Here is a 21445-nt window from a genome sequence, read left to right on the forward strand (position 1 = left end):
GTGTTCAGACATGAAAATTGACTTGCTTCGAGTTTCCAGTTTAACCTTGCTAGTAGTAAACGCAGCATAAAGCTGTGGCTTGCTTTGGTACCCTAGCTAAGCCAGTCAACTTCGTTTCACAACTTATGTTCATTGTTATCATTCCCAAAATTTACCCAATGACTATAGATAGAATACTGCTTTGCTGCAAATGCTCTAGCCAATCAAATCAGAATGCAATGATATTGGGCTGCCGCCTGGGGAGGCTGACCCAGTGCAGCTCACCATTGATTTCTCAGGGACAGGGCCTCAGATAGGTGATAAATTCTAGATCCTGTGCTAATCACTGCAGGCTCACATTCTTGACGCCATCAGGGCACACAGAATGAATTAGGGTGGCAACACGGTAATCAGAGTCAAAAGACAGAGATGTGGATAAATCAGAACGCCCGTGCGCTGAGTTAACAAGGTAAGTTATAATATGCAAGCAGAATGGCCACACATGATGGCTGGTCAGCGTAAGGTTTCCTGAGAAACCAGATTATAATCAGAAGGTTACTTAATAAGCAGAGGTTTGGAACAAGGGGTGGAAGTTAGTTGCATGATATGAATGTTCAGTGGATCAGACTGAGAGAAGCTGACACAACCTCATCCCTGCACACAGCTAGAGACGAGTTTAAAAGATTGCGAATCCTGTGTGACCTTGAGAAACATCTAATCCCTTGATGTGTCGGTTTGCTTCTCTGTAAAGTGAGACAGGACTGGTGCCTACCTTAGGGTTTTTATGAAAGCCCATTTGGTATTATTTATCAAGCACATACTATGTGCTGGGTATTATGGTAGGCACTGAAGAAGAGCAGTAAACGAAACAGACAAAAATCCCTACCCTCATGAAATTTATGTTGTAATAGCAAGCAATCAACAAAATAAGTAACATAGTATGCTACAGGTGAAGGATGCTGCAGAGATAAATCAAGCAGGGAAAAACAACCAGGGGGGTGGACTTCCTTTTGAATACAATGACATAATGAGTATAAATATGACAGAACCTAGAGTATCATATTTTTCAGTATTATTATTAATACTAGTACTCTCATTTTATCTTCCATGAGGAACATCTGGATTCTCGCCAGATGTGCCCCACGGAGTACTACGCTCAAGTCAGTTCTGCTGCCTCCTGCCCCATCTGTCCCGAGCTGTCTTCCTTCTGATTGACAGAATTGCATTAGATGTGTTAATTCCACCGGTTAATTAACAGTTGGGTCTTCCTTTGTTCTGAGAGACATTTTATCCATAAGGAGTCATTATACACATTTCATTTATCAGGAGTTGAGTTTTTAAGTCTAACTGCAAGCATTCTAGAGATGTCCATTCTGTAGAGCGATGTGTAGGACTCTTTTGTAAGATGAGATCATATAAAAGGATAGCAGTGCTTCATGATCTCCAGGGAGAGAGTCTTGTGACCTCAAAATCAAAAGCTTGCATCCTAGTCCTGACTTTTCTGTGATCTATGTGGCATTGGATAAGCAATGACAGGTGTGTGCCTCAGTTTTCTCTTGTGTGTCTTGGGAAGAATTAGGGCTGCCCTTCATGGGGTTAATGAGAGAATAAAATGAAACAACAAATATGAAAAAGCAGTGAACTATTTAAATACTCTGTGGTTGAAATAGTACCAATTTTTGATAATTCTATAGATTGTTTCTCCTTCATTTTTCCTTTCCTATCTACCAACATTTTGCCCAAAAAGCAAAATAGGAGTTGAAATGATAATAAAGCCTGGGCTCAGAGAATCTGAGACTGCAAGAACTAGTTCAACCTTCCAGATAAGCTCAGGAATCCCTCACCCAAGGGAGATCAGAGAGCAAAATTACCCAAGATCCACTGCCAGTAGGCTCCCTATTTGTGTCTCCCCGTTAGGCATTCCTTCAATGACATTACAAAGAGCTGATGAGGGAAGTGAAGGTACTGACCAGGATGCAAGAGAAGATTCTATAAATGAGGTTGGGTTGCCACGTAACTGTGAGGCTTCAGTGTAATGCCAAGAGACCAAAACATTTAGATTTTATAGGTTGGAAAATGGTAGTGTTTGAGCAGAAAAGCAGCTTGTGGCACTGGTTTTATGGCGTAGAAACAAGGGTGTGATCTGAGAGACATAGTAAAAATATAATTACAAGTAATCAGTAACTAACTGAAAATAGCAGGTGGGGGAGGGATGATAATAAGAACATTTTGAGCTTCACGTCTAAGAGAACTTGATATGTTTTTATGTATGTCCTTTAAAGAAAGCACATCTGTAAAAGTCTACACAGTCTTACAGGGTGCAGCCAACCCCCAAATATCTGAGTTCTTGCTGGGCTTGTGTGCCAGGCACTAAACAGAAAAGGTTAGTGGTCCTTAAGGGCATGAGGCATCAGGAAGCATAGAAAGACATGTTTCCTAAACTGTGACTTTGGCATGGAGGCTCCAGAAGCGCTGTGCACACTGTTTTAGTTTTGATGAAGAGCCCATTCTTAGGCGCTCCTGGTTTGATCTTCAGCTCAGAGTGGAGGTCAGTTGACAGTGACCACCATGAGGGAGAGCCTGCCCGGTGCTGTTCACGAACTGGACCAGGTGGCACTCTGTTCTGTTTACCACGCAGCGGTTCCAGTCTGTTTAATGGGGCGTTAGCACTTGGACGCCAGCTAGAAGCCCAGGAATGCAGTGCCTTCCAGCCCCTGGATCCCTGGCCACTTGGAAGCTGGGCGTATCAGAAATGCCTCACTGCCTTGCATCAGCCGCCATAAGTGTATTTATTACAATTATACTAAATTCCATGCAGTAGGGTGGTGACACTGTGACTGAGGGAATAGCACAGGAGACTGGGATGGGGCTGGGGCTGGGTGGAGGGGGCAGGAAGGAGGAAATGGGGGTCATCTGTAATACTGTCAACAATTTTTTAAAAACAGGATTTGGCTGACAAAGAGTTTACACTGCACAGTGCATCTTTTATCCTCTAAAATTTGTCCTTGTAATAAAATGGTTGTTAGTATAAATAAGGTTTTATAAAATTAGCTGCTTAACCTGATAGTACACATCAAAAAATCCTCTACTAGGCGTGTTATTGGAACGTTGCACATGAATGTATTTTGTCTTGAATATTGAGACATAATTCTCATGCAACTAGACACATTGTTGCTTAGAGAAATCCAATTATTATTCCTTTAGGAAAGAAGGCTTTTGAAATGAGTTTTAAATAACTTCTGTTTGGTTGGTTTGGCATTAGCCAAAAGGCACCTGTATCTTAGGTTAAAGATAATTAGATTTTTTTTTTTTTAAAGAAGTTGTGAGGTGTTTTTTTGTTGTTGTTGTTTTTTTAAATATATTTTATTGATTTTTTTACAGAGAGGAGGAGAGAGGGATAGAGAGCTAGAAACGTCGATGAGAGAGAAACATCGACCAGCTGCCTCTTGCATGCCCCCTCCTGGGGATGTGCCTGCAACCAATGTACATGCCCTTGACCAGAATCGAACCTGGGACCTTTCAGTCCGCAGACGGACGCTCTACCACTGAGCCAAACCAGCTTCGGCAAGATAGATATTTTTGCCAGTAGTTGGTAATTGTGGATAATCTAGACCAATACAATTTGTATTATATAGTTGTTTTGCCAAATCATTCCCCACATTTCTTTTAAGCAAATTAAAGAATGAGGCAAGAGGGACAAAGATCAACTCTGATGGACAGAAATATGGATAAATTATGCTTATATAATACATAAATCATGACCAGCCATATAGATCATAACCACATTCTTAAATAATGTTGAATAGATGTTGCTCTAATTCCAATAGATAACATAATTCCCAACTCAACACGATTAAATGTGAGGCTATGGGTGACATTCTTTTAAATTTTAAGTACCCCAAATATATTTTTTAAAAAATTATTAAACTTTGGGGTGAACAACTACAATGCCTTTTTAAAGTATTTATAACTGTTACACAAATATGTACTCAAATTACATTAAAATCATAATAAAAAAGTATTCCTATCTGCGTGGGGACATTTATGGGCTATAACGGAACATCTGTTGGAGAGCTAAGGATAAACTTGAGTTCTTAACGGGATCTTGGAAGCCTTGGCTACCAACACTGGCAAAGCCATCAATTTTCCATTCCTGGCAATAAATTTTAAATCCAAATAAATCCTGTTTGTAAGGGCACTAAAAAGCCTTGTCAGCTCCGAAGTTAAGTAGGCACGCATCCACTGGCCCTGTATTGAAGCCAGAGACTGGGCCAAAGTGCACACATCTCCTATAATCTAATTTTCAAGCCCAAACTATGGCAAAGCCAAATACAGCTCCAAAGTCAAGGTTTCTTTAACACGGTTCATAGCATGACCCCGGACTTGGGTACCAGGCAAAGCAAAAGGTCAGCATCACTTCCCTGAAACAGTGACCTTTGAAGAGAGGTGGTGGTGAGAGAAGAGATCAACTTGATGTGTCAAAGTGGCTCTCTGTGCCCCTCGGGTAAGATAAATAGAAAAGGAGGAAGTAAAGGGATTAATCATGTGTTTACTAAAATATAGAAGGGCTAAAATAGCCCTGGAAACAAGCCTCCTCACTCTCTTTCTAAGTCCCAGTCCACATAGACCAACGGAGTCAGCTCTGACTGGGAGGGCGCCACCCCTTTGGCCAGAGCTCTTGCAGAGAAACCGAGACAAAAATAGAAGTCTTCCATTCTGAGGTGGCCTTCCTTTTCTCTCCGTGTGTCAGTGATTTTTCAGACAGTAGATTCTGAGAGCCAGGGTAAGCTTGAGGAATTTGCATTTTTAAAAAGTGGGCGAGTATAGGCAAAGGCTGCATTTGCGGATATGGAACAAATGAATAGGCTCCTGGTTTCCACAATGTTACTAAGCTGGCGGGTGGGACAGAGTGGTGGGAAATCCCTCTGAAATTCCCGAGAAGCGATTGATGTGGGAAAATGTAACAGCTCATGTCAGGGTGACTCCCTGTTCTTGTCTCCGAAAATCTGTGACTTCAGGGATGTCATAATCCCATGAGGCCAGTCGCAGAGCTCTCTTCCCACTCCTCTTCTCTTTGCTCCAAACATGTGTTTCTGCATGCTGCACCCTCAGTGCCCTGCCCTCGCTCCCATTCCATTCTCCGCCCACCAGGAGCTTCTGCGTGGCGTTCGTTTTCCAACATCATTTTAGCAAATCCTGACAGACATCCTAAAAATAGGCATTATTTTCCCCATCTTCTGAGGAAGCAACGTAAATAAGAATCTTCTTCAGACACCTAATGAGGGACAGAGCTGGGAGAATGGGCTGCCTTCACAACCCCCTGCCCTTTAAATCACGCCCTGCTCTGTTGGATCTCTGTGCATGTGAGCCCCGTCTCAGCTGGGGACTATCTGGAGTGGGTGCACATTGGTTAACGTTAGCACAGAACGTACACCTTCCTCATACAGGTCACTTAGCCTTTTTCCTGAATACCCCTCACCTCCAGACCCTTGTGAAAAGCAGCAGTAGTAGCAGAATTATTTTTCTCCTTCTGCATCTTCTGTTTTGGCTTCTGTGTTTATTCACCTAACATTTATCGGAAGCCAACTATGTGCTGGGCACTGTTCTGTGCTCTAAGGACATTTGAGACAAAGTTCTGCCCTCCTTGAACTTGCACTCTATTGTTGTTGGAAATAGACAAGTGTGTAAGGTAGGCCTTGTCAGGGAACAATGAGAAAAGCAAAGCAAGCAAAACGTGTAGAGGGGAATGGAGGTATATTATATTGCACTATCAACCTCTCTAGGATGGTAACATCTGAGCAGAGACCTCGATGGAGTAAGAAAGCAAGTTCTGGAAAGACCCAGGGGTCAACAAGAGCCAATCCCTGGCAGGAGTGGGTGGGTTGTGAGGAGGAGTACCAGGACAGCCCAGTAACTCGCCCTACTGAGGAAGGCAGAAGGTACAGGAGAAGGTCAAAGACTGAATCGCCTAGGGTCCCCTGGGCTAGGAAAGGAGTTTAGGTTTTAAGCTAGGAAAATTTATTCTAAAACATATATCAGTGATACCAGTGCTTTCACATTTTGATTCAACAGCATTGATTATTTGTACCACACAAAATCTACTCCTGACAAGGGAATATGTAGAACAAACCAGAGTAAATAGTTTAAACCAGAGAAAATTCACAGGCTGGTGGTTTTCAAATTGCTCCTAACCCCGCAGGCGGAACGGATAGAGGGTAAAAGAATGTATTTAAAATCACAGTCAAACAGCATCCTTTTTCACTTTATCCTTTTACCATGATAAATCTTTCTGCCTTGTGTGGTCATATCCTGTGTGCATAGAGCTGCAGGTCTCTGACTGTGTTCTGTCTTCTGTATCTCTTTTGAAATGTTCACTCTTGCCGAAACCGTTTGGCTCAGTGGTAGAGCATCGGTCTGCGGACTGAAAGGTCCCAGGTTCAATCCCGGTCAAGGGCATGTACATTGGTTGCGGGCACATCCCTGGTAGGGGGTGTGCAAGAGGCAGCTGGTCGATGTTTCTCTCTCGTTGACGTTTCTAGTTCTCTATCCCTCTCTCCTCCTCTCTGTAAAAAATAAATAAAATATATTAAAAAAAAAGAAAAGAAATGTTCACTCTTTATAGGTTTCAGACCAGCAACACTTAGCAAAATTAGATGCCCAACTAGCCTCGTCTCCTGATTGCTTGTCCATTGCTTTTGGGACACCCTCCCACCTCCTCGCCATCTGCAGCAGCTGATTTCCACATGGCCCACAACCAGGTTGGTGCCTCTTCTGACCCCAGCTATTCCATTCCAACCCTAGTTAAGGGCACTGCAATTCAATTCTGGCACTAACCACCCAGAGTTAGCACAACCCCCATAAGTTAGAGGGTGTGACCCCAACACAACTGTCATTATTTCAGATACCACCCATGCTTCGGGTGTGCCATCTGCACTTCTGAGACTGGCTGCAATTCCTGGTTCCCACAATTCCCTCAGATTCAACAATTCACTAGAGTAACTTGAAGAATTCAGAAAAACATTATATTTCTTTCCAGCTTCATAACAAAGGGTACGAATCAGAAGGGCCAGCCAAATAGACACCTGGGAGAAGATCTGAGAGGGAACACGGAGCTCCCATGCCTCTCCCGTGGAATCCGGGGCATCACCTATATGTGTTTACCTACCAGGAAGTTACTGAGCCTCAGAGTTCAGAGGTTTTAGTAGGCTTTTATAAGACTGAATCCTAGGCCACATGATTGAACTTTAAACTTCAGCCTCCCTCCCTACCCTGGAGGTTGGGTTTTCTCAGAGTCCCAACCTCTAGCCACTTATGCTTGGATTTTCTGGTAACTGTCCCCCATCCTGAAGCTATCTAGGGGCTCAACAGTGTCATCTCATTAGCATAAACACAGGTGAATAGGGACCTTATGAATAACAATGGCATTTCTCTCATTTTACAAGTAGGAATTGCTTCAGCATCTATTTCAGTTTTCCAAGTCTTTTATTCAGGAAATTCCAAGGATTTAGAGTCTTCCCTTGGAGACCAGGGACAGAGACCAGTACCGGTCAGATTATTTATTGTACAATAGTGTCCCAGCCAGGGAGGGTGTGGAACCTGGGAGTGAGCAGGTCTGCAGTGGGTAAGAGGGCAATGGAGGAATAAGCAAATTGGAAGGAAAATGTGAGAATAAAACTGCCCAGGCTGCTATGGGGGCCATTAACATGGGTGTGTATTATATATAGTTTCAACTCTCAAGATGTGCATCCTCTAATTGAGGAGACAAGAAATAAACTCAAATTAGGAAGCAATTTAAAAGTTGGTCACTGTTCATTATAAAATGTCTCAGGGCAGCATCTGCATTCTCATCAGCAGCCAATCACAACCAGGCATTATAGCATTTTATCGACTGGCTCCATCATGTGTCGGAAATGAGTTTTTCATGTGGGAATTGCTTCAGCTTCTGTTTGAGTTTTTCAAGTCTTCTATCAGATTGCTATAGAAGACTTGAAAAACAAGTAAAGACAACCAGGGAAATGTGTCAAGTAGGGAAAAATGCATAAAACCTAAATAGCATCAGTTGAAAATGTTGTGAAATTGCATGAAGATGAAAAAGGTATTTGATCAATGGCTATTTCTACATTGCATTTATATCAAACTGCCCTGTGACTCATGGCTGCCGTTCCTGTTCATGAACACGTTGGGCCTTTTGTGTCTTTGCATTTTATCATAATCATCAGCCTAGGGGCCATTATTCAAAAAGAGCCACCTGCCTTCATCTGGAGTGGCAGTGGACTAGACTCTTCTTTCAGCTTCACTGTGCCCTGGGCAGCCCATAGCTCTGCCCTCTTTGAAGTTTCCCTGGCTCATCCTACTTGAAGTTACCTCATTTCTTCTCCCATGTCCCAGCTTCTTGGCAGAGTTGTGTGTCATCACCTACAGCTACTGGGCTCATTGTGTTCAGAACGACATTGTCTGTGGACTCCATATTTGGCTAAGCAATTTGATTTTTAATGTCCGCCTTGAATTCATAACTCACAGAATGACAAGCTGGAAGAGGCATAGAGACACCTGGGGTAACATGCTAGTGGTACAGATGAGAAAACTGAGACTCGAGGAGTAAGACGTTTTCTCCCTCTTCTATCACATAACGAGATTTTGGCTGAGCTAAAACCAGAACCTAGTGTCCTGACTCCTAGGTCAGTACTCTTTACATTATACTATATTGCCTCTCCCATAAATGGAGCATCACATTGAAGAATCGCACATGAAAACAAAGCAGGCTAAGCTTTGACTGACACTGACAACCTAGTCATTTTATTGAATAACTGCATAATTAAATAAGTAAAATTGATCGACTGCTGGAGGGACTATTTGAAAGATTTTTGCATTCCGATCTCTTCATCTTCTAGCATCTTGAAAGGAACATTATTGTTAGAATTCAGGGAGACCAATAGGGGTGTGCTTAGTAAGCCCTGTGTCCCTTTTCAGAGACATGACCAGTTGCATTTGAGAAACCTTGAGAAGCTCTGAATTTCCACCCACCAAGACTTTTAGATCTCACATTCCAGCCTCAGAGTCTAACAGTCAATCTGCAACTTCCCTGGCTATATACCACCCTGTGGTAAAATATTTTCATTCCTGGTGAAATAAGGAAATGATTTCATACTGACTAACCCAAGTCAGCATGGGAATCTGCTCATCATGATCACGAGATGTACACAAGCATGTATGAGTAACCGAGAAGTAACAAATCAGATCTAACTGCTTTGCTAGAGGGCAGACACATACAAGTCGGCCTGGTGAGGAAGTGGGGTCCTGTGCACTGGCCACTGTTCTGGCTCAGGTTCTGGCTCAGGTTCAAGTCCTGGTCTCAACTTTCTCACCTGCTCAGACTGAGCCTTGCATGGAGTCTGCTCAAGGTGCCATAAGATGAGAGAGAAACCTTGGGGTATTTAATTGGGAGCTGCTTTGAATGAAAAAGCACATGCAGCATTTATTCCAAGAAAACTGTTGTATTCAACTTAATTTTGGTGAAAAGGATGTACTTTCTGCACTAATTTGAAGAAATTAGCTTTAAAAGACTGGCTTTATGCAGGCGGGGGGGGGGGAAGAACAGAAACAATTTAGGTTGGTGTGTGTGTGTGTTTTCCATTTCAGTGAAAGATGTAAGATATTCAAGTCAAGTTCTTTAAAAACCAAGAAAAGAAACCGCAAAGCATTTGATATGGGGGAAAGAATCATAATTACACTTTTTTCCCCTTACTTTCAGATTATGGTCTGTTGATATACAGAGGAAGGGAGGAATGAAACAAAATGCACAAAAGTAGGAAGGAAAAGACTGAGAAACAAGCAGACAACAAAAACAGAAAGATACAAGCAGTGAAAGAAAGATGAAAAAAAAACAAAAGAGGATTAAAAGAAAGAATGAGTTTTAGGGACTAAAAGAAAGGATGAGCGAGTGTGTCTATCCTGTACTTTCCTACCCGACCCCTAAGCACAGCTCTGTTATTTTTCTTTTTTTCTTCTTCTTCTTTTTTTTTTTATTAAGGTATTATATGTATACATATCTTTTTTAAAATATATTTTATTGATATTTTACAGAGAGGAGGAAGGGAGAGAGATAGAGAGCTAGAAATATTGACCAGCTGCCTCTTGCACACCCCCTACCAGGGATGTGCCCACAACCAATGTACATGCCCTTGACCGGAATCTAACCTGGGACCCTTCAGTCTGCAGACTGATGCTCTACCAGTGAGCCAAACCGGTTTCGGCTATATGTGCACATATCTTACCAACCCCCTCTCCCACTCCCATACATGCCCTCCCTACCCAGAGGCTGTTATGTTTTTCATTCTTTGAAGTCTCCTTCCATAAGCATGAGAATGAGCTGGGGTTTGTTCACTATTGTTTTCCCAGTGACCAGCACAGACATAGAAAACACAGTAAGAAGTAGTAAATGAAGGGGTAAACAAAGGAACAAAGGAAGAAAAATGTGCAAGAAAAGAAAGTCCTGTGGTCCAGAGGATGGGGTGATGGTCCCCCAAGAGCTGGTTGTTTCCTCAAGAGCCAGAGACTCAGGAATACAGTAACCGCTCTGCAGGTCATGTCATGAAACCTCACCCATGTTCTCTTTAGCTCAGTTACTATCTGCTCTCTAAGCTTGAGAATATTTTGCCTCTGTTTCTTTTGGAAACTTTCTGAAAATTGATGTTTTCACCATCCACACCTTGGGTATCACTATATCACCTGGTACCTTCTCTCCCCAGGCTCAGCCCCTTCTGTCCCATCAGCCTCCAGAGTCTGCCTTTGTAGACCAACTCTCCTCTCCTCAACTGCTGCCTTCTTGGTTCTTCCAAGAGATGTGCCTTCTCTTTTAACCAGCTGGTGGCAATGGCCCACCTTCCCAACCCCTCAACACTAAGGGCGTTAGAAGAGAGTCAGCAGACTCTGCCCATCACCACCCCTTCACCCTCACATGAAATACATTTTCCAAGCCTCCACATCACTGTCCTCCAATACCACCTGGTCCCTCCTGTACATTCATCACAGATTTTGGTCCATGGCTGCCCACAGACCCCCCACCCCCATCCACCCTATCACTGACCTCCCCCGAGATGACTTTAAGGCCTTTGGCATGATTCATCCCGAAAATTAGCCTCTGAAAATACAGTGATTTTTTTAATTGTAGTAAAATATGCATAACATAAAATCAACCATTTTTAAGTGCACAGTTTTGTGGCAATAAGTACATTTACATTTTTATGCAATCACCACCACCACCCATTTCCAGAGAATTTTCATCTTCCCCCAAATAAAACTCTGTAACCATTAAATACTAACTCCCCAAATTCACCAATATTTTCTCAGATTTCAGGGACTCTCATCATAGAATTTTTACTTCCTAAAGTTGTTCTATTTATTGAATTTTAAAATTTATTGTTGCACGTTCTGTCCACAGTCTTCAGTCTTACCAAGCAATCCTGATGCATACAGATCTGGGCTGGGATCCCAACTAAAACATTTGTTAGCCTCAGTTTCTTCATTTGTAAAATTCAGATGATAGATAATACTGTACTTAATCCACATACTAAAGAGATAAAGAACTGAAGTTCATTGGATGGTTGAAAGGATTCGGTGCTTATAGAACCCGCAGCACAGGTGTGTTCTTTCCCATCCCCCCCTACCAGTCCCCACAGTCCTGCTCCTCATTCCAATCACTGCTTTTGTTGTCATCCTTATCCTCCTCACACCTTAGTCTTTTTGATGCCGATTCCAGAGGATACCCCATTCTCTATTGATCCAGCTCTCTGCCTCCACTGCACACCCACCTGGGCTATTGGTGACCAATAGTCTTTGCTGGGGTCACTAGAAGGCATGGTCTCCCACCCCACTAGGCCGTCCATCCTATCAGTTGCAGGCATTTAATATGCCCCCTATTTGACTTCCCATTTCCCCCACCAGCTTTTTCAGCTCTTTTCCCTACACTCCATCTATTTTGCCACCACCCCAGGGGTTGTCATTTATCTTCTGTGCTTTCATAGACCCCAGTTCTTAAAGTTTAGTGCAACAAAGAACAATGCACAACCCCTAAGAGGTCGATTTGGTGAGAGGAGATGAGGTTGAAATCTGCAGTTTAAACAAGCAGCCCAGGTGATTTTGGTATAGGTCCACTTTTCTTGGAGAGCTGTCTGAAGCCACAAGGTCTTTGAGAGCAACATCTTGTCTTCTCTGACTTGCATCTCTAAATACCTGGCAATAGATGTGGAAAGATTGATGGAATGAATGAATCTGGCTGTCACTCTGCATTTCAGAATAAGTTACCTTTCTCCTTTTGAAATGCTAATTTGCTACAGCAGTTTAAATACAGTTTAAAACTCTTTAAGATGTTTTATTCTTAATCCTTGATCACCCCTTTTCATTGCCATTGGGGGGTAGGGCATTATTAAGAACTTGCTATTCTCAGACTAGAACAACAACTACCAAAAAAGAAAAAAGAACCAAAGATAGGGCTGGGTGAGAATCAGACAGAAGAGCAGAGATATGTAGGTTGGGCCTTTCCATGGTATCTTAGGAAGGAACATACTGTGTGAACTCTAATTCTAAGAATCTGCCAGGCAAAAGTCTTCGTGGTCACTTTGTAGTGGGCTTTTCGGGAGTAGAAAACATCTTAAGCAGGAAGGTCACTGCTGGGGTTGTTGGAAGAAGGTGACTTAGGGAAACTGGTAAATAGGGATGCAGACTGACATACCTCGTCAGTGTTGGGAACACACCCCACTTCAAAGGCTTCACATGTGAGCTTTCCCTGTTCCTAGTTTGTGACATGGATAATGTAACTGTTGGGGTCTCTTGTTTCCTCACTTGTGAAACGGGGACAGTATGATTTACATTGCAGACTTTTTTGAGGATTCCAGATGAAATGTGGAACCCGCACAGCGATTCTCTGATGTTGGGCCATCAGGCAGTTTCCAAGAGGGCTGGGTGTATCTGGTTAACCCTTTGTCTCTATGACAATGAAAGGGACTCGTGTGCACACATACCTGCACCAAGTCCGCCTAGAAAAACGGAAGTGGGACCAGCTGTTGCCCTCTGGGGAAGTCTGCCTCTGAAGCCTCACCCCTTCTGTAGTAAAATGTTTCCAAAGGGAGCAGACAGAGTAACCTAGGGCCATGCCCTCCCACTTCCCTCTTCCTGAGCCCAGCTACGAGCTAGTCTTGGGGAAGTGGGAGGTAAACTCATGTGGGTGGCTGGAACTGAAACATTTCTTTTACCACTTTCCTGTTCCTCCACCCTTTCTCTTCTCTGCCCCGGGGATGTGGGGAGGAGAAACAGCTCACGCCTGTGCTGCACCCACACACTTGGACCTGCTTTCCCCAGCCTCCAGAGCCTACCTCATCATTCACCAAGATTCATTGAATGCCTGCAGGGTGCAGGGTGCTGTTCTCAGTGTTGTATCCCGGACCTCCCTGGGAGCCCATAGGAAGTTGGTTGAAATATTTAAGATATTCCCCCAGCTCCTGAGGAGCAGTATTTAACCCCCATTTCATTCCGACCCTCAGCCCCACTCCAGCCCTGGCTAGAAAGAGTGCTAAAAATCTTTGATTTATATGTTAATAATAATGAATACCTATCAACACTCTTCAGGCTCCCTTCCATACCTACACCCTTGTTCCTGAATATTTATTTGCTTTTAGGAGAAGAACTTGGACTGGTTTCCTCGGATGCGAGCCATGTCTCTTGTTAGCAACGAAGGTGACAGTGAGCAAAATGAGATTCGGAACCTGCAGGAGAAGTTGGAATCGACCATGAGTCTGGTCAAACAGCTGTCGGGTCAGCTGGCGGAGCTCAAGGAGCAGGTCGGTGGGTCCAGGGAGCTGGGGCTGAGGGAGGGGGAGTCCTTCACCACCTTGAGTGAGGGAGACCCAGAGACTCCTGGGAGCAAGCTCGTGGGATTTATATAAAGAAACCCCTCCCCATCTTGTGTGACCCTTCTCCTTCTCCGAAAAGGGGAAGGAAGGCACGGAGGCCAAAATACAAAGACCTCTTTGCACTTTTTTTTAAATAGAAACTCATATTTTCTGCCATCAGAGTAATTAAACTCATTGGAAAGGCAGATCATCATTAGTTATCTGTCATCACAGTGCTCTAATCATCCCCTACATCATGTAAAATTGTTAGCATCTGTAAAAATAATATCGAAAGTGACTGTGGGAGCTGTTAAAATGACTCTGGTGTTGGGGGTGATTATGTGACAAGCAAGGGCTGCTTTAAAAGAACCATGGTTCCTGTTTCTTAACCACAGAGATGGGGTTTGCTTCGTTTTCTCTGTTTATGGAAATGCACTTTGAAAATATCCTCTCTGTTTTGAAGAAACATATTCTCTATGATCCCAAGACAGCCCTGTAGGTGCTTGGGAAATGTTAGCCCAAAACGATGTGGCCCACCAGCTCTGGGAAAGAGTGAGAAAGAAAAATCAGCTCAAGACACTGTCTCTTTCTCCCCAGATGACAGAACAAAGGAAGAATAAGCAGAGACTGGGCTTTCTCGGATCAAACACACCCCATGTGAATCATCACATGCCGCCACACTGATACCATGGGGGAGAGCCGTGACTGGCCTTTCATCAGCGCCCGGCCTGACCGCTGAATACAGAACTGAGCTGGAGGGGAGTGAACAGTGCCTATTGTTGAGAAGTTAAAAACAACCAAGTGCCAAGATGCTGCCTGGTGTAGCTCCGGGAACAATTTATAACTGTGTTTTCATGGTTGAAAAGAACCAAACTCAAAATGCAGCGGCTGGGAAGCACACATCATGCATTCTTAATGCAACGTGAAGTGACTTGCTCACGTGAACGGAGAGGGCAGGGAGAGGCAGGGCTGGAGGAGATGCCGTGCAGGGAGAACCACCTTTTGCTAAGTCCCTAAAGAGTCGGTTTTGTCTTAAACGCTGATTTGCAACCTTTGTCACGGTTGGTTGGGCTTTCTTTCTTTTAATTATGGCACATAGGTCAGTGATACAGGAAGTCATACTCGGGTGGCTACGTTTTTTACTATAGGAAATAACTGGAAAGATTAAAAAATGAGAGTTGCAAAGAAACGTGTTAATGCTTCCAAACCGTAGCTGTCACAGGGCAGTTTCCTTCCTTGTAACACGCAGCACAATGGATCTGCGGCTCTAGCAACTAGTGCTAGGAGCCTGTGCCCCTCAAGCGGATATCACAGGATATGATTGCCTTCTCCCAGATCCAGAGGGGCTCTGTCAATAGAGAGCACAGAAGGGGATCTTCAGAAAACTTGGGAAAAGCATGTGGTAAATCATGTATAAGCTAAGATTTTCAAAGATTTGGGGAAGAAAAAGCTACAGTAAGCCCCAGGGAAGAGTTTTTTTTGAGCATATGTGTGCTATTAAAATATATTGAGATTAATAAATGAAAGTGGTTGAAGATGACAGGAAATACTGAGAAACTTATGATAGTGGCATTTTACAAATATGGAGTAAAAGCTATTTGATTCATGTTTGCTGTGCTTAAAAGGAACTGAGTGGTTTTATTCCTGCAGTTGGGGAGGGAGGGGAAAATTCAAGAACTTTATTGAATACTCAAGAATATGAAGCATATCAATTATATATTTTAAATTGTATTTGTGAGAGCTTTTCAAAATGTAGAAAGATAATAATCTCTTCTCCAAGTTATTTTTATGTTAAATTAATGCGACCAGAATTTGTGGAAGGAGAAAATAACCTGCCATACCCATGCTATTCTTAGAAATAATACTTCCAGAGTGTTAAAGCAAAATGGGATATTGAAAGTATTAGGGGACCACTGTGTGGCCAGGGAGCAAGGCACAGGCACCCAAGTCTGGGAGATTCTTTGCAAGTTGACCTTTAGCCCTGGCTCCCCCAAGAACCAAAAATTGCCTTCAGAATCTTACTCTGACCTTCTTACCACCAAGGTTGAAGGTCTGGGCAAGGTTTGCGATGGCTATTTTTAAAGCTTTGGGGTTGTTTTGATGTCATTTAAGCTATTGGGCCGTAAAATTTTCACAGTTACTCTAGGCAGATTAGAAAGGATGCTTGGAGCAGCCCTGTTAAAATGTAGACTTTGAGAGAAACTTGATCAACAAATGTTTGCGCTGAATCTCCTGTCACCCCCTTAATCCCAGCCCCTCCCCAAGTTGAGAATTCTTCACTCTGACATGATAGTCATTTTTCTTGACCAGTTGCTGAAGGACCATGGTCCAGAGACGACGAGATTGAGATATATATCTGCAGGCAGCACAGAACTTTGAACCTATTAGGCAATCAATAAATGTATGAGAATCCCACCATCACTAATCACCCTTAATTCTTTATTAAAACTTTAAACCCTCTCACATATTTTATTTTTTAAATGTCTTCACCGAAACCTAAGTAGAACAAAGCAGCCATTGTTTTCACCCAAAACCATCCTTGTTATAACATCATTAGATAACTATTTTAATTAGGCAGAGAGTTTGGGGAATAGGTAAAAGAAAAGGGGTAGATGGAGCATATTCTAGTATAGGGACCTAACTCACAAAATCAAATATTTTTGATGTCTGAACAGCAAGAGAATAGATTAATTTTTACTCATGAGAGCAACCTGTCTTTCAGATGATGAATTGTGTAGTATTTGCTGGCTCTGTGATAGTTCTTTTTTGTAGGACTAAGACATTGGGTTAGTGGTAGCTCATTGTTTCTCAGCATACAGTCTCTTTAGTTCCGAAAGATTGCAGCTAAAAAGATGCTTATTTGTTCAGAATTAAAATATTTCTCAGTTGTGCTTCTTTTTCTTTTCTGCGTAAGTACTGAAGAGATTACAGGGCAAAATGAACAAAACAAAGCAAACAAAAAAGGCATTTTTGCAGGCTATTAATTCATGACAAAGATATTAATGCAGAAATTTGACATCTGATTTATATGTTACATATATGTTTGTAATGCAACTGGAATATTTTACCTACACAAATATTAGTTAACGTTATCATATTTATATAGTGTCATTAAATGCAATCATCGTTGAATTTGATGTTAAGGAAAATTTTTCCTGTTTATTTGTTAAAATCCACATAAGGTTAAAAGTATCAGTCGATGCTGAATAGTTTAATGAAAGTAGGTTTCTTAAATTAAAATATCATTTTTAGGTGAGAAAATGTTTGTATCATATAAGATTATAATATAAATAAATTGTATACTTGTAAAATTTATCATTTTCTTCCCCTTAAAATGTTAGTTTAAAAAAGGGCTTACTTTCTTAAATATCGAACTTTTTTCTGTTGATGACAAGAATGCAGTTTCTAGATGGTTGATGATATCCTGAAGATATTTCATCCAAGTCAGAACTGTGTGCATATGTCATATTCTTCACTCACAATCCATTCTTTTGAATGCTCTTTTAGTTTATAGTTGTTTTATTACAAACAGCGATGCAGCCACCCCTACCTCCATGCCCCGGGACTAAAATGAGTGGAAAGACTGGGGATCTGGGGTCAACAAAAGTGAAGACTGGGGTTTCCTTAAGATTAGGGGAAAGAAGGAGTAAATGACAGATGCTGGGAAGAAAAGAGCTTACCCCCTCCCCCCCCCCCAGTAGACTGGGACATAATAAGTAATTATTGCACAGACATAATTACATACCAGATTATAAACTCAAGAGTTGCTGCTTAAACATGCAGAGGACAGAGCTTTGTGGAAGAGTAGGTATAGGGCGCGTGTTCCTTCAGCTGGTCTTAAAGTTACACGGAATAACAGTCGGCATATTCTGACCCACAGACCCTTTTCAATATGCCATGACACATATTACAGTGCAAAACAGAGTGGATCAGGCATCTGAAACAAACACAGATGCCACAGGAACCAGGCAAGTCACTGGAATGGGTGAAACTGTGGCGTCCACACCATACATAGGAAGCAGAGAGGCCATGTTTCTATTTGCAAAATTTGACAAGTCATTCCAGTATTTTGAAAATCCCTGAGGCCAGTTGGAGCCATCTAGTCACTCATTTGTTATATGCCTTCTAGTCACTCATTTGCTCTCTCTGAAATCATTGTAAAGCTACTCCATTTAGTAGAAGAGAAGACTAAAACCAAGTACAGGAGCTAAAATGCATGTGAAACTTGAGAAATTTGCAAAAAAAAAAAAATCCAGTTATCATCTCTGAACTGGCAGGTTTCCACAGACTTGGATAATTTATCCAATTATCAGACCAGAACTTCTCATTTCACCAATAGATGGTTTTCCCCTCAAAATAGAGGATTGCTCTATTTGCTGGAGGGGAGAGGGGGACACACACAAAAAAAACCCACATGATTCTAATATATGTCATGATCAGATAAGTATAATTTATAAATTATTATTAATAAAATTGGATTTGTATAACTATTTTACGTGTGATACTTTAAGTGTCTTGTTCATTACTTACCATGTTTCTAAATATAATAGCATATCCATTGGTATGAAAGTCATTATTATTATTGCTATTTTACTTAGACATGAGGGGCAAAATATTGATGACTTGAACTAATCTGATGAGCTAATCCAGCCAGTGATTGGCAAACTCATTAGTCAACAGAGTCAAATATCAACAGTACAATGATTGAAATTTCTTTTGAGAGCCGAAAACTAACTTCCGCACATGGGCCACGAAGTTTCAATCACACAGTACATGCGCACCCACACATGGTATTTTTGTGGAAGAGCCACACTCAAGAGACCAAAGAGCTGCATATGGCTCATGAGTCAAAGTTTGCCAACCACTGAGCTAATCCATATGGAACATTGTGCCCAGCATTTATGCAGAGTTGGTCAAAACCCTAATTGGCCAACACCTATTAATGTGTGTTGGGGGGTGTCTAATACCCAGCATAGAATAAATGGGCACAGGGCATTTGGTCATCTAGGATTTCCTGGTTGTTAACACCCAGCTCTTCAAATGATAGTTTCCCTCAGATGAGAGGAAATCTCCCGACGGCTGAAATCAAAATGAGTTGCTTGTCTCATTTTTAGTTCTTATAAGTGTATTTCTAGTATCACGTGAGCTCACTCATCTTGGGAAAATGATGAACATGAGAGACTGATGAACAAGAACAGCATCGATCAGACTGTCGGACCTCAGAGGGGAGGTAGGGGAGGGTGGGGATAAGGGAGAGAGATCAACCAAAGGTCTTATGTGCATGCATATGAGCCTAACCAGTGATCATGGGCAACAGGGGGGTGAGGGCATGTGTGGGGAGGGGTTTGGGGTGGGAATAAGGGATGATGACAAATATGTGATACCTTAATCAATAAAGTAATTTTTAAAAGTTTTTTAAAAATGAGTTGCTTGAATCACATGCAAACCATGAATAAAGTTCTTTGCTCATGTGGCCTTTTCCCAGTATGCCACAGTTCCTTGAAGACGTATGGCAGAAATTGCTTTGTTTTGTTTGGAAATCAGAGCAAAGGTTGGAGGAGGGCAATTGGACAATGAGTTCCTCTTGCAATGAGTGTAATTGGCACGAAGGGCAGAGTATGCAAGTTGAGGGGAATGCGATGGATGTCCGCAAGTTACCCTTCCTCTGGCCAACCAGGGTGCTTTGTGTCTTATGAGGCCAAGTCTTCAGGGCAGAACCACAGACTAGAAATCGGTGAACTTTAGCCTCTCCTAGGTTCCTCCCGACAGCAGGATTGCTAAGATATCACATGGAGTCAACTACACGGCAAACAAAGAAACACAGAAGTCAAATTTTATGCAGATAGAAAATGCTTAAGAGCAGAAATTAGTTATTGAATTCAGTTTAACTCAATTTAACAGAAAATTCTGGTTTTTACACTTCAATATGGATTTTCTTCTGAAGTCTGTTTCCTTTTAATTCCAGTTATTGGGGTAAAAGCAGGTCCAGGTAGAGTTGCCCTCCTCACAGCTGTGGGAATGCGCATGCAGGGTGGATTTCCTCAGCACATCCTTTCAAAAATTCTCCTCTAAAATTGATATCTATAGGAAAAAAGGTTCTGCCGCTGCTCCCTGCTCCTGTAACTGTTCTTTTAGTTTTGTTTTTATAATTATCTTCCCTTTGGACAATTTTATCTGTCTTTCTGTAAGCCATAACCTGTTCCTTCTCTTTCAATGTAGATCAAATGTTTCTTTGTGATTCTGATCTTCCCAGCAGTATATTAAAATAAAAATTCTCTGAAGACAATACCTTAAAATTAGACCCAGCTTTATAAAAAAAAATATTCATTTATTTTATATTAACTTGACTTTATCAGAGAAGCAAAATCATGATAGGTAGCATGGACTGAGAGATTTACAGTGGGGTTTCCTATTATGCAGTCATAGTGAACAGCTCTTTGGAAAGCTGGCGCTTCTGCATCTGGTGGTGGGTCTGAAGTCACTGTAAGTCAGGGGGGCTGGCAGTCAGGATGAAAAGCTGGGTGTGAAGCAGGAAAGAGCAATGGCATACTGGAATCCACGGGGGCAGATTTGTATCTACTTCTCACCATCTCCAAACTCTATGGCCCATGTGACCTAAAAAAGAAGCTGGGGGCCTTCACCATGGAGTTGCGTGTGCCTCTTACCCAGGACTCAGAACTCAGAAAACTGAAAAGGGTCTGGTGGGAGCTGGAGCACTGCAGGCTGACTGCTGCCCCACACCAACCAACTGAGCCAGGAGGTCAAGCTATGAGCTGCAACAGTGCCTTTGCCTACTTCTTCTGAACTTAATGGCTATTGCTTCACTTCTAACTTCCACATCTCATGAAAATATCTCCTGTGGTCAAAGGAGATTCTGGGAAATTAGTTCTAGCTAAGCCAAATTGACATAGTAGTACAAAGCTACTTCACTGGAGTAGGTCTTAATGCTTTGTTAATCCCAATAGTGATGCTCTGTTTTATACTGGAGGTACAGACACACATTTCCTAGTACCCACTGCACTTTGGTGGAAACACACGACTAGTTCTGACCAATGGATTGTGAGTGCAGTTGACGAAGCCGAAGCAGTAAAAAGTCTCTGGACAACCTCCAGTTCTTTCTCCCCCACATCCATCATGGAGGTCAAGATGAAACCAGTCTGAATTCCTGAGTCACCTCTTTGAAGGGAACTACTCTAGAGACCATAGATAATCTTTTTTATTGTGTTTTTATTGATTTCAGAGAGGGAGAGATTCAAATCATCTATCGGCTCCTCCTGCATGTCCTCTACTGGGAATCAAGCCTGCAACCAGGGAATATGCCCTGATTGGGAATCGAACCATGACCTCCTGGTTCATAGGTCAATGGTTAACCAACTGAGCTACACCAATTGAGCTAGAGAGTCTTAATACACACAGCAGAAGTGGTCTGAGTGAGAAACTTTCAGGTATTAAACTATTGAAATTTCAGAGCTTTTTTGGTTGTTAAATAAATGAGATTGGGGAGTCTATGATTGTTACTATAGCATTAACCTGCCTACCTAACATATGTACAAGTTACCAGAAAATTAACCCAAGCATAA

At 42.2% G+C, this 21445-nt stretch overlaps 1 protein-coding gene across 1 annotated transcript in view; it reads left to right on the forward strand.

The window, feature by feature from the left end:
* ITPR2 (inositol 1,4,5-trisphosphate receptor type 2) overlaps positions 1–18246 on the forward strand; it is a 416442-nt gene extending 398196 nt beyond the window's left edge. Inside the window, exons 56-57 of the mRNA XM_084877146.1 lie at positions 13653–13814; positions 14463–18246. Coding sequence (XP_084733272.1) covers positions 13653–13814; positions 14463–14549 — 249 coding nt within the window. The 3' untranslated portion in view covers positions 14550–18246. The remainder of the gene's footprint in view (positions 1–13652; positions 13815–14462) is intronic.
* The last annotated feature ends 3199 nt before the right edge of the window (positions 18247–21445 follow it).

Source organism: Pipistrellus hanaki (genome assembly GCF_964339955.1).
Source record: "Pipistrellus hanaki genome assembly, chromosome: 3".
Taxonomy (NCBI): Eukaryota; Metazoa; Chordata; class Mammalia; order Chiroptera; family Vespertilionidae; genus Pipistrellus; species Pipistrellus hanaki.